Source organism: Drosophila santomea, chromosome 3R (assembly GCF_016746245.2).
Source record: "Drosophila santomea strain STO CAGO 1482 chromosome 3R, Prin_Dsan_1.1, whole genome shotgun sequence".
Taxonomy (NCBI): Eukaryota; Metazoa; Arthropoda; class Insecta; order Diptera; family Drosophilidae; genus Drosophila; species Drosophila santomea.
In genome coordinates, this window is record NC_053019.2 from 4,974,128 (window position 1) to 4,986,421 (window position 12,294).

Sequence of the window (12,294 nt, forward strand, 5' to 3'; positions counted from 1 at the left end):
GGGAGGGCTGACTTAGGCACAGTTCCAATTTCTTTGTGAACAACCGACAGCTATTGACACGAACGAGAGATGCCGATGCCTGTGGGTTCTTTCCACTTTTTTATATTTTTATACCCGTAGAGTAAAAGGGTATACTAGATTCGTTGAAAAGTATGTAACAGGCAGAAGGATGCGTTTCCGACCATATAGTATATAACGACCATATAAGTATATATATATTTTTGATCAGGATCAATAGCCGAGTCGATATGGCCATGTCCGTCCGTCTGTCCGTATGAACGTCGAGATCTCAGGAACTACAAAAGCCAGAAAGTTGAGATTAAGCATACAGACTCCAAAGACATAGACGCAGCGCAAGTTTGTTGATTCATATTGCCACGCCCACTCTAACGCCCACAAACCGCCCAAAACTGCCACGCCCACACTTTTGAAAAATGTTTTGTTATTTTTTCATTTTTGTATTGGTGTTGTAAATTTCTATCGATTTGCCAAAAAACTTTTTGCCACGCCCACTCTAACGCCCACAAACCACCAAAAACTGTTAGTGTGGAAGACGTACTTCCACTAGCTGAGTAACGGGTATCAGATAGTCGGGAAACTCGACTATAGCGTTCTCTCTTGTTTATTTTTGCTCCATCCGCAATCCATCCCCATGCAGTAGCGGGCCATTAAGTACAAAGCTTAGGCTGTTTATTCTTTTAAAAATTGTTTTTTGTTTATTTTTATACTTTTTTCCTACTTAACTCTTTGCTCATGCGCCTGATCACCCATTCCCCTTATCGTCATCATATAGGGAGAAGAACAAACTGATTTTAAATTACTCTTTGGAAAGACATGTGTATGTATAACCCATTCATGAGTTATCATTAAAAAGCTGCAACAGGAATTATAAACCAAAAATGCTAGAAACTGCAAAAATGATGACATGAAAGTCATTCTAATTATTTAAGAGATACACAACCCTATCGCCTCCTGCGGCATATTGCATTGAAAATTTCAACACATTCCACATTGTTGGCTCTTTGCTACCGTTTGGCGTCTGAGTCGAGAAAGAGGTGAATAAGATGCTGGATAGGGGCTGGATCGGAGGCTGTCAAAGAGGAAGAAAAGAAGAAAAAAGTTCAGAGAAAAATAAATGATTTAATGCAAATTTTTAGCGTTCTCTCTTGTTTTAGAACTGCAGTTGTCGTTTGTGTAATTGAAGTCTACGTCTGTTTGCATTGAAAATATTTTGAAATGGAATAGTTGTTTTTAGATCGTATTTTAATATGAGTACATTCTTAAGGAACTTAATTTTTATACCCGTTACTCGTAGAGTAAAAGGGTATACTAGATTCGTTGAAAAGTATGTAACAGGCAGAAGGAAGCGTTTCCGACCATATATATATTCTTGATCAGGATCAATAGCCGAGTCGATTTGGCCATGTCCGTCTGTCCGTCCGTCTGTCTGTCCGTATGAACGTCGAGATCTCAGGAAATACAAAAGCTAGAAAGTTGAGATTAAGCATACAGACTCCAGGGACATAGACGCAGCGCAAGTTTGTCGATTCATGTTGCCACGCCCACTCTAACGCCCACAAACCGCCCAAAACTGCCACGCCCACACTTTTGAAAATTGTTTTGAAATTTTTTCATTTTTGTATTAGTCTTGTAATTTTCTATCGATTTGCCAAAAAACTTTTTGCCACGCCCACTCTAACGCCCACAAACCGCCAAAAACTGTCAGTGTTGAAGACCTCCTTCGCACTTTCACTAGCTGAGTAACGGGTATCAGATAGTCGGGGAACTCGACTATAGCGTTCTCTCTTGTTTATATTACATAGTAAATATGGAAATATATATTTCAAGAAACAAAAAAATACGAAATTTACAAGAACGCTTAATCCAGGCAATAATTATCTATAAAGAATTGAATTGGTTATTAAAGTATAGTATGTTTTTGTGACCTTAATTACATTAATTTCTAAAATATATACGGTACTCACTCACTCAAGTGCATATACACTTCACATGAAATGATAAGTTCACTGATCTTTCGCTACACACACACATTCATTTCTTCAGTCAAAGTGCCATGTATTTTAAGTACTAAATTGTTTCTTAACTGCAATTAGCTGGAAACACCAGGCGATAGATCGGCCAACAACATTAGCGTCTGCAATCATGATGGCGATGATGGCCAGGAAAAATTCTAGGGCTGACTTCTGTGGCGCTAGACACAGCAACAATTTTAATTAGTCTGTGGGCACAGGCAAAAACTTTTCGCAACATTGGCAAATTAATCGAATTGCATTAAAGCCAATTAAGCGACTGCAACTAAATGTGCAAGAGAAATACATACGTACAGTGACTTCTCGAAGGCGCCAAAATGCTTTTTCCCATTTTGTTTATGCCTCCTCTGGCTACCGTTTAAGTTGTATTCTTCGTTTATTTAATTTTTTTTTTATATTTTTGCATAAGCTTGAGATTTTGTGGTGTAGATATGATGTAGTAGAGCTGACACCATCGCGCTTTCTCAGCGGGCTTACAGTGAGATCCCCTTGAGGTTCCTTTGATGATGAACTTATATATAAAATTATATGTTGTCAAACTGGTGTATACCAAAATTGAAAACTTTGCAAGGGTATTGATTGTATTGTCTTTAAAACTCGACTAGCAGCGACCTTCCCGATCGGGGAATATAAGACACTTCTTAGGTTGAAATACCAATAGGTTTTAAAACAAATGTATACTTTTCAAACAAGGGTTAAAAAATGTTGTATTAAAATACAAAGATGAATCTTAAATAAACCAATTTTGGTATTAAAATTTGAACATCTTACAGAAATTAAATGGAATCTGTTGCAGACACGACTTTGTCGATACACGATTTCAGTCGCTTTGATGAAGTTGCACTGTCTCATGTTTTTTTCGCCTTTTTGCCTTATTCGCCCCGTCATCTTATCGTTTGCCCACTGCAATCAGTCGTCGTTGCCCGCGCTGCTCCACATTACAATTTCACTCCGCAAAACAGTGGGACCAAAGAAAAAAGCAAACAAAATGGGAAAATAAACAAGAGAGAACGCTATAGTCGAGTTCCCCGACTATCTGATACCCGTTACTCAGCTGGTGGAAGTGCGAAGGAGAGTCTTAAACACTGACAGTTTTTGGCAATTTGTGGGCGTTAGGGTGGGCGTGGCAAAAAGTTTTTTTGCAAATCGATAGAAATTTACAAGACTAATACAAAAATGAAAAAATATCAAAACATTTTTCAAAAGTGTGGGCGTGGCAACTTTGGGCAATTTGTGGGCGTTAGAGTGGGCGTGGCAAAAAGTTTTTTGGCAAATCGATAGAAATTTAAAATACCAATATAAAAATGAAAAAATATCAAAACATTTTTCAAAAGTGTGGGCGTGGCAGTTTTGGGCGGTTTGTGGGCGTTAGATAAACTTGCGTTGCTTCTATGTCTTGGGAGTCTGTATGCTTAATCTCAACTTTCTAGAGATCTCGACGTTCATACGGACAGACAGACGGACGGACAGACGGACATGACCAGATCGACTCGGCTGATCAAGAATATATATACTTTATATGGTCGGAAACGCTTCCTTCTGCCTGTTACATACTTTTCAACGAATCTAGTATACCCTTTTACTCTACGAGTAACGGGTATAAAAATGTTTGCTCCCTCTCCTGGCGATTTCCTCTGCATCAACATTTTCGCGCGCTTCGTGTTACCAGGGACAGGCTGCAATAGTATTGGTATTGGTGTTGGTGTAGGCACTTGCACTGGTATGGGGGACTTCGAGTCCCCAACGTCACACACACGCAAGTGCTCGTGGCACGTCGTCTTTACTACTATGGAGAAAAACCCAACGAGCAGGCGAAGGAACATAAGAGTGCCCCATCGTCAGCTTTCAACATCCAGCAGCATCAAGCATACAACATTTCGCATCAGCCTTTTTCATTCTTCTCCACTGCATTCTTATATTCCTCATAGTGCAACTGCAACAACACGAACGCGACAACAATAAAAGCAGCGGCAGCAACAACAACAGCCGCATAAGTTCAAGCACAGCGCATACAAAAAATTTACGCCATGCAAAAGCGAAACGCTACAAATGAGTAAAGGCTGCAGAAACACACAAACAAACAAGCACACACACTCTACATACATATGTGTAGATGTCACAGACTGGGACACAAAAGTGGGATAAATAGTCCAAACCGAAAACGTTTTGTTCGTTCGGTTCGTAAAAAAAAGAATGCCACGGATTTTCATGAACTTGAGTGATCAAAATTAAATTTACTTTAAAATTCAAATTAAATGTTTAACTAAACTGATGTGGTAGGCAAAAAGTATAAAATGATTAATTAGGTTTAATCATATTTATCATAGCATTTAAGCAAGTGTTAGCTATATGAATTGATTTACATTTTCTGAACTTTATGACATGAACCAAATTACATTCATATGGGTTTTTAATCAGGGTCAGTTTAATTCCAATTCTCATTGCATACTTACGAGCGATATCCGTGGTAATCTTAGGAAACATGCACTTTACATCCTATTATATTCTATTCTATGATTTCTGTAAAAAAAATCAATACATTGTTCTGACTTGTTATGACTTAGATATAATAAAAACGATAAGGTTATGAATCTCGGAATTATATTTATCAGAAAGTGTTTTCAAAATATGAATTTTTAAATTTAAAAGTTCAACGGATTATTTTCATGAAGAGAAAATGCTATAAGCCAATTCTGTAAAAGGGGGACCGCTTCTAATTTTGTGGCGCCTGGTGCCTATCACTGTTACACGCGCCGATGTAAAATCCTCCTGGGCTGCTACTGTTCTGGTTCCTGTTGTTGCCGCTGCTGCTGCAGCGCTTTGCATTCATGCGTGCCCGTGTGTGGGTACGCATGCTTGATGGTGAGAGTGTGTGTATGTGTTGAAGACGGCGGAAGAGAGGGAGAGGGCGAAGAAAAGACGTATGCACGAGTTGCTTGCATTTACTCTACGCAAATGAGCGGCATTCGGCGTTTCTCGTTCTCTGGTTCTCCTGCAGTAAAAAATAGTGGGTGGTGGGGGGCGAACAGAGTATGAGGCGTAGAAGCTGCTCACTGCGAACAACTCACTCTCACTTGATGCTGATGGATTATTTTGTTGTTGCCTGCTTTGAATGACTAAGAGCGGTCGTTTTTTGTTTTTGGTTTCAGTTGATTTGGAGAATGGGCGAAGGACCGTTGACGAGTTGGCAACAGCATAAAATGCAACGTAAAAATGGATGAAAAATATGCACAGAAAAATCACAGCAAACAAATTCACAACGCTAACTGCACTCCCCCGCTCTCATTCTCCCTTTCCATATCTCTCACTCCTTCTCGCTCTTTCGCTTGAGTGGGGTTACTGACATTGCAGCAGCCGGGCAGCGGCGTCGGCAGCGCAGTTGCTGCGTTTGTCCCGTTGCTAAGTGCATTGAGTGCGGGAGGGAGCGAGAGACAAAAGGGGAGCAGCACACTGAGTGAGTGCGGGTAAGAGAGGTAGTAAATGCGAGATTAACTTTCTGTATGGACTTTTCGGCTCGCTCTCTTCTTTGTGGCTCGTGTGTTCTACACTTTTCCTTTCGCTTTCGATTTGGCGCCAAAACAAATGACCGTTAGGGTTCAAGGAACTCTCTAATTAGATTCTTCCATGTCCATAACAAATTTGCAGAGAAAAAAAAATTTTGCGAATTAACAAAGTTAATGGATGGGATTTGAGGAAAAGCTCTTCTACCTATGCTGCATTTCACTAAAAATGTTGAGCATATTCATTAATATTTCCGGTGTAAAAAATGCACTCTACTACATCACAAACACATGTCGTCGTCTCGTTCTCACGCATGTTTTGCATTCAATTTAGCATGACTGCATTGAGATCGATCGCGTAGGTATTAGTTTTGGTATTAGCTATAGTTTGCGTGTGAGCTTGCGTCATAAATCTGAATATGCCAATTAACAACAGCAGCCAACAATAACTGACTAAAGCAGAAACAGCAAAAGCAAAGTGCAATGAGAGCACAAGAAATTAACATGCATGCCAAATGCAGTTGCTGAACCACATCATAAAAAGCAACAATGGCAACAATAAAGACAATGCAGATGGAAATGATGGCGATTGAAAGAGTCGCACTCACACTTGCTGACTTACACACAGACCAACCAACACAGACGCTAAAACACAAATGACAAACAAAATTGCTAAAATTTTGGCAATGGGGAGTACAATAAACAGATAACTGTAATAATGCACAAATGCACACATTGCATTGCAAGGTTTTGGATTTTTTTGCCAGTTAAATGGCAAGGAAATCCCATTGTCTGGCAATTGAACAAATGAACGTTCACAGCTAAGTTAATGATCAATGAGAGATATAATTCGTTTATTTACCTAACACAATTTATGTAGACTTTCATAGATTTCTCCATATACATATAAAGTTTTCGAAAATCTGGTTAGAACCATTCAAGTGTACAGTACATTTGTAATTTACATTTTCAATCTAAGAGAGATGAAATAACTAGTGATCTAAGGATCGGAACTATGGTCCTTCGTTTATCATAACATACGATACCACTCTCCTATTTTACTGGCTGTGTGAAGCTAGAAAATGGACATAAGATCCGGACTCCCAGCCATCAAAATAAAGTTAAGAGCGCGGGATATGGTTAGATTTACTTAGGCACGCATCGGTAGCAACCTAACACCTAACCCCCTTTACTCCCACACTTGAAGTCGTTTTCTGTGACTGAGCACACACACACAAGCACCCAAAACACTCCCACACACGCCCTGTGCTGCAACGCATGAACAAATATAGAAGATATGCTGTTATTTACATAAAAGCTTTATAAATATGTGCATAAGCTTGCCACTGTGTGTGGGTGTGTGCTGAGGGTGTTATGGTTTGTGCATATGAGCATGTGTCCAACTAATCGCAAGTCGAGTATTTAGCCTGATCCGGAATCTCACTCGTCATCTGAGGTACTATATTCAGCTTACTGCCGTCTGACGCAGAATTCTCTTGGTTCTTCAAAATCCGTCAAAGGCACTGCAAAAATTAGGAGCGTATGGAAATGTAATTTAAACACAATAAAGCCCAATTTAAATAATTGTGGTAGTCTGCTTAAGCCTGTCACCCTGAGTCATTATTTCTTACAAAAATGATGGTAATATCTGTCAAACAAACTCGGTTTGTTTTACATCTAATGCGTTCCCCAATTTCCCAAATTATAATGAATACATTTGGTGCAGAGGGCATGAAACGCTATCATTTCTGTAGCGACCTTTCCTGCATATTTTCCGACTAACATATCTCGGTTTTTCGCAGTATGTGCTGGCACTTTCCACGCTTGCCCCAACAACTGTACCAGACACCGTGTCTGCCACCTTTCAGCGTCTTCTTCTCGCCTCTGAAACGCCGCCCTTGTGGATTTTTCCTAACAATCGCAAGTCGCTGTTGGCAGCCTAGCAACCAAAAACGCGAAAGCCCTGGCCGCAGTAATGAAAAGCGAGCTGGAAAAAATTGGGTGGGGTGGGAAAAGGGAAAATAAAGCAATCATTGCACTTGTCCCGCGCAGCAGCAACAACTCCTAACTGCAACAACAATATGGCCAAGGCTGCAGGTTTTTCATTTTTCTTTCATTTCTATATTCATTCCTGGTTGCTACGTTGCTTCAATTTAGCTTCGTTCCCTCTGTGTGTGCGTGTGTGTGTCTGCATTGGTGGTGGTATCGCATAGTACGTGTGTATGGGTTTAAGAGCTCGCCCACAATGGGCGTGGCAGTCATTTCCCGCAATTCCGCCTACACACAACCGACCTGAGTTGGAGCTACAGTGCGATGTAGATGGATGCGGACTGTGGATGGAAAACGGGGATCGAATTGAAAATGGAAATGGCATTGGAGGAGTTGCTCCTGCGATAAGCCGTATTTGCGGCCTCTACCACCAAGATGTGGCAACTCTGCCTAATGGTCGTATTCGTATCATGCCCAGAAGTATGCAAGACTTTTGTGAGACCCTTCGTCTGATGAATTGAGAGCGAAAAAGGGACCGGGAAAATCTATAACAATTGGGTGAAATTAATTGGGGAGCGTGGGAGACTAAAATATGGTATATTGAACTTCTTAGATTATATTACTTTACTTATGTGTACGAAAAAAACGTAACTACACGTTGTAATAATGGAAACAATTTTAGAATCTTTCGTAATGCATAATAATTGCCAATAATCCGTACAAGTTACGGGATGCATCGTAATGTTGTGTAAGCCATTCAAGACTTAACCTGGTATACACCTTCTTTTAGCCCCAATTTAAAAAGATTGAGGCTGTTGCAATTGGACCTACAATTGCACCGCTTCGGTGTGTGTGGGGGTGTTTTTGTGGTTGCCGAATGGTTTTGACTTTTTGTTCAACTGTACGTCCCTCAGTCTGTGTGGCTTTGGCATAAAATGTTTCAAGTGTCATTTATATTCATTTTTACTCCTTTTTTTAATGCCGGCTGCAGCAGGGTGATGGGCGTCGCCCACAAGCCAGCCCAGACCACTGGACGTCTGTGCAAATTAAAATGTTTCCGTTGTCGCAAATTCGCACACAGACACACTCAGAAGGAAAGAGAGAGCCATAGTTGGACGAGATTGAATTTTATGTCCCGACGTCGGGCGCCAGAATTTCTGTGAGTCCTGTGGATCGTGGCAGGATGTCAGGGTTGTCCGGATGCGGATTACACTAATTATGAAATGACATCGACAACGGCGTCGTTGATTTTAATGGTTTTCTGTTGTCAACCCAATTAACAAATTTTCTCGCCTTTCGCTTCGATTGCAGGAAGGATGCTGCTGATGTCACCGCCGTTGCAATAGCAACACCAATACCATAAAGCCGAAGGAAAATCAGCCCCTGCTGCACCCAGTCCTCCCCCCGAGAACAAGCCACACACATGTTGCTGCCACAACTAAGATGCTCAGCGCTGCCAATGCAACTGCAACTGCAACAGCAACACATGGAGCAGCAGCAGTCGCGATTGCCGCAGCCGAGACTTATGTCATAACAAACAAACAGCAGCAACAGCCGCATCAGCAGCAGCAACAAGCATTTGTTGTTGCCGCCAACAAAATGGTGATACCAGCGACGGGAGCTACGATCGCCGGTATTCCAACAGCAACAACAACAGCAGCCGCCGAGTCGACAGCAGCGCAGCAACACCAGCAGCAGCAGCAACATGTGCTGTTTCAGCCGCACCTACAGACAACAAGCGCAACTGCAGCAACCAGCACACCTCAGCAACAGCAACCACCTCAGCCGCGGCAGCATCCCAAGAAGCGAAAGTTCGATCCAGCCGAGCTGGACAAGACCGAGCAGCATCCCCAGCACCAGCAGCAAGTGAGTCTGCAGAAGCAGCAGAAACACGCCGATACATCTGGCAACAGCGATGGCCTGGCCAACGGCAATCAGCAGCATCGCATGATCGTGAGTTGCGGTGCAGGCGCCGGCAACAACAGTAGCAGCAGCAACAGTAACAGCAGCAGCGATATCAAGCAGCAGCAGCAACGTATTATCATTGCATCCCCGCAACATGCCAGCGGTAGTACTTACAAGCAACATGTTGCCAGCGGCAACAATAGTCACGCAGCCACAATCAATCATCAACAACGCACACACGCGCCCACAACCGCCGTTCACTACCAACAGCAACAGCAACAGCAGCAGCAGCAGCTACAACAGCAACCACAACGTTTTAGCTTTAACTCAAACAATCAGCAACATGTACAGGAACAACACCAGCAGCAACAGCAGCAATCCCTGCTCGATCTCAGCGAGTGGAACAACACGCGTGTCCTAGCCAAAATCCAGAATAACTATGCTCCCGGGGTAATACGCCACGCCCAGGAGGCGACTCCCGACTCAATACTCGTGGAATTCGATTCCACCGATTTGGGATTACTGCTATATACGGATGTGTTGCACCAGGGTCGTAACCATGTGATACTCGATGCCAGCCCGCCCATGGCGGATGTGAGTACCCCGAATAGTGTCTCTTTTGTCGCCCAATATAGTGAAGGCCTTTTTCTCGTTCTCGATTAGATTACGCTGGATGCCCGTGTCTGCGTGCGCCAACGGGTGGAAGGTCGTGGCTCTGGAAGCTTCAACTACGTGGAGGGCATCATTACTGACATCAACCAGAACACTAAGCAATACAGCGTTCAACTGATTGGCGAAGAAATGGTGAGCACACGAAGCTTGCTAAACATTTTTTATACATTTTAAATAATATTGGATTGGATTGGATATTCATGATTATTGATTTTTTGCTATACGAGTTGCTTAAATCCCCTTTCATTTACTAATAACTTGAACGCTTACTTTAAGTAAGCGAACTAATTCAAATTATTGCAAATCTAAAATCTGTGTGCTTCCTGTACATAAGTTTTTTACTTCTTTAAATGTTCTTACTTGTACTTATAAAGTTACTATCTGTTTCATTACAGCCCAACACCAAGGTAGTGCGACGTGCCGATCTACGGCTCCTGCAGCCGCCTTGGTGGGACGAGCTAAACGAACTGACAATGACGGGTGGAGCAAGTGCCTCCGCATCCAGTGCCAAACGAAAGGTGTCGGCAGCGGGAGCAGGCGCAGGAGCTGCAGCTTGCGAGGCGATGGCCGTGCCCAGTGGTAATATCGTTTACCCGAAAGCGGCCACCGGCACGCCGTTGACCTTCGTGGCCACCCGTTATGATGGCAAGCTGCCCACGGCACCACCCACAACGTCCCATCAGCAGGCGCAGCAGCAACTGGTGAAACAAGAAGAGTATTATCGAACAACGGCCACATCGCCTTTCCAGACGCGACCGCCCATCGCCGGGCCCTCCCACGGATCGGAGCAAGTGGTCCAGGTGGCACAGTCGCATCCCCAGCAGTACAACGGCTTGGCGGACATCGTGATCTCCACGTGCAGCAATGGGCAGCATCTCAAGATGCAGCAGCAACAGCAGCAGCAATCGTCGCGTGGCTACGACGACTACGACTCGGACGATGAACTCAAAAGGGTCGGCATTGGATACTCGCCAGCGGCCGGCGACCTGGACACGGAGAAGATGAGCGCCTGCAGCAAGCGGAGCAGCATGCAGAGCCGCGGCAGCACATCAAGTCTTCTCGACCAGAGGCTTACACCCCGATCTCATCCAGCAACACCAAGGTGAGCGGAAATGCTTTTTTCGGAAAATAAATACATAAGTCATGGTTTACGATTTTCGTAATTAATGAAAATATATATCACAAGACTTTCCAAAATTCTTGTCTTTATATGGTCATCCCATTCTGTTTGCTATAACTTCTTCCCTATCCTTTACCGCTTGTTAATAAACCGGCAGTGCCATCCACAGATCTCAGGCCACTACGCCGCACCGCTTCAAGAAGGGAGACATCGTGGAGTCTGAGTCCGGCGTGCGGAAGAAGTACAACGGCAAGCAGTGGCGTCGCCTGTGCATGCTCTGCACCAAGGAATCTCAGCGACGCGGTTACTGCTCACGGCACCTCAACCAGAAGGGCAACAACAGTGCCCTGCCCTCGTCCACGGGCCCGGGACGTCTGCTCAGGTGAGCCCTCCGAAAGTTTTTTTTACAACACCTAATTCCTGCGAATGCCTTGTCTGTTTAAGTCCCGTATACATATAATAATTAACTAACCTGCGCACCCATTTTGTTTCCTTATTATTAGTGACAGTCGATCGAGCAGTAAGACGCAGATCGATGAGGACACCTCTCGCGACTCGGAGACGTCGCCCAACTACCGGGTTAAAGGTCGCTACGACCAGGAGGAAACCGATGCGGCCGTCATGCTGGGTAAGTCTCTACGGCACCATCACACCTCTTGACTCTTTACGATCTGGCAGAGGGCATCATAAAAGCATTTAAGACACCGTTCTGAAACCCGGGCTCAACCAATTTATTCATAGTTTGCAGCAATTCATTTCAAGGCTGGCCTTTCCAGCCTTCCCTCGTGCCGTCCCTTTTCGCCGTGTGCAGCGCCGGCTCAATCGTAAATACATCTCGGTTCACGCAATTAGAGAGACAAGGCCAAATATTTTTCACGGCGCTTGTGGAAAATATCTCTTCGATTTCGGTTAGGAACCAAAGAACTACTTAGCTGGGGGAACGATCTTCCCCAATCCCCTTTTACAGAGTTCCCCCATTAAGGTATCTCTTCGGAATGCAGAAGACAGGAAGGTCTTTCATTCAGAACCGGAATTCTTAGGCACTGAAAAAAGTCTC

General features: G+C 43.5%; 1 protein-coding gene across 8 annotated transcripts in view; it reads left to right on the top strand.

Annotated features, from left to right (window-relative positions):
- The window catches only part of LOC120454282 (putative transcription factor capicua), a 47,752-nt gene that overhangs the window by 23,336 nt on the left and 12,122 nt on the right, over positions 1–12,294 (top strand). For 6 of the 8 annotated variants that reach the window (XM_039639450.2, XM_039639456.2, XM_039639457.2 and 3 more), the window contains 5 exons: positions 8,852–10,039; positions 10,109–10,249; positions 10,513–11,219; positions 11,395–11,619; positions 11,741–11,865. In XM_039639450.2, the coding sequence (XP_039495384.2) occupies positions 8,984–10,039; positions 10,109–10,249; positions 10,513–11,219; positions 11,395–11,619; positions 11,741–11,865 (2,254 nt within the window). In that variant the 5' untranslated portion in view covers positions 8,852–8,983. The remainder of the gene's footprint in view (positions 1–8,851; positions 10,040–10,108; positions 10,250–10,512; positions 11,220–11,394; positions 11,620–11,740; positions 11,866–12,294) is intronic. The other 2 variants (XM_039639453.2, XM_039639458.2) reach the window with 1 other exon arrangement.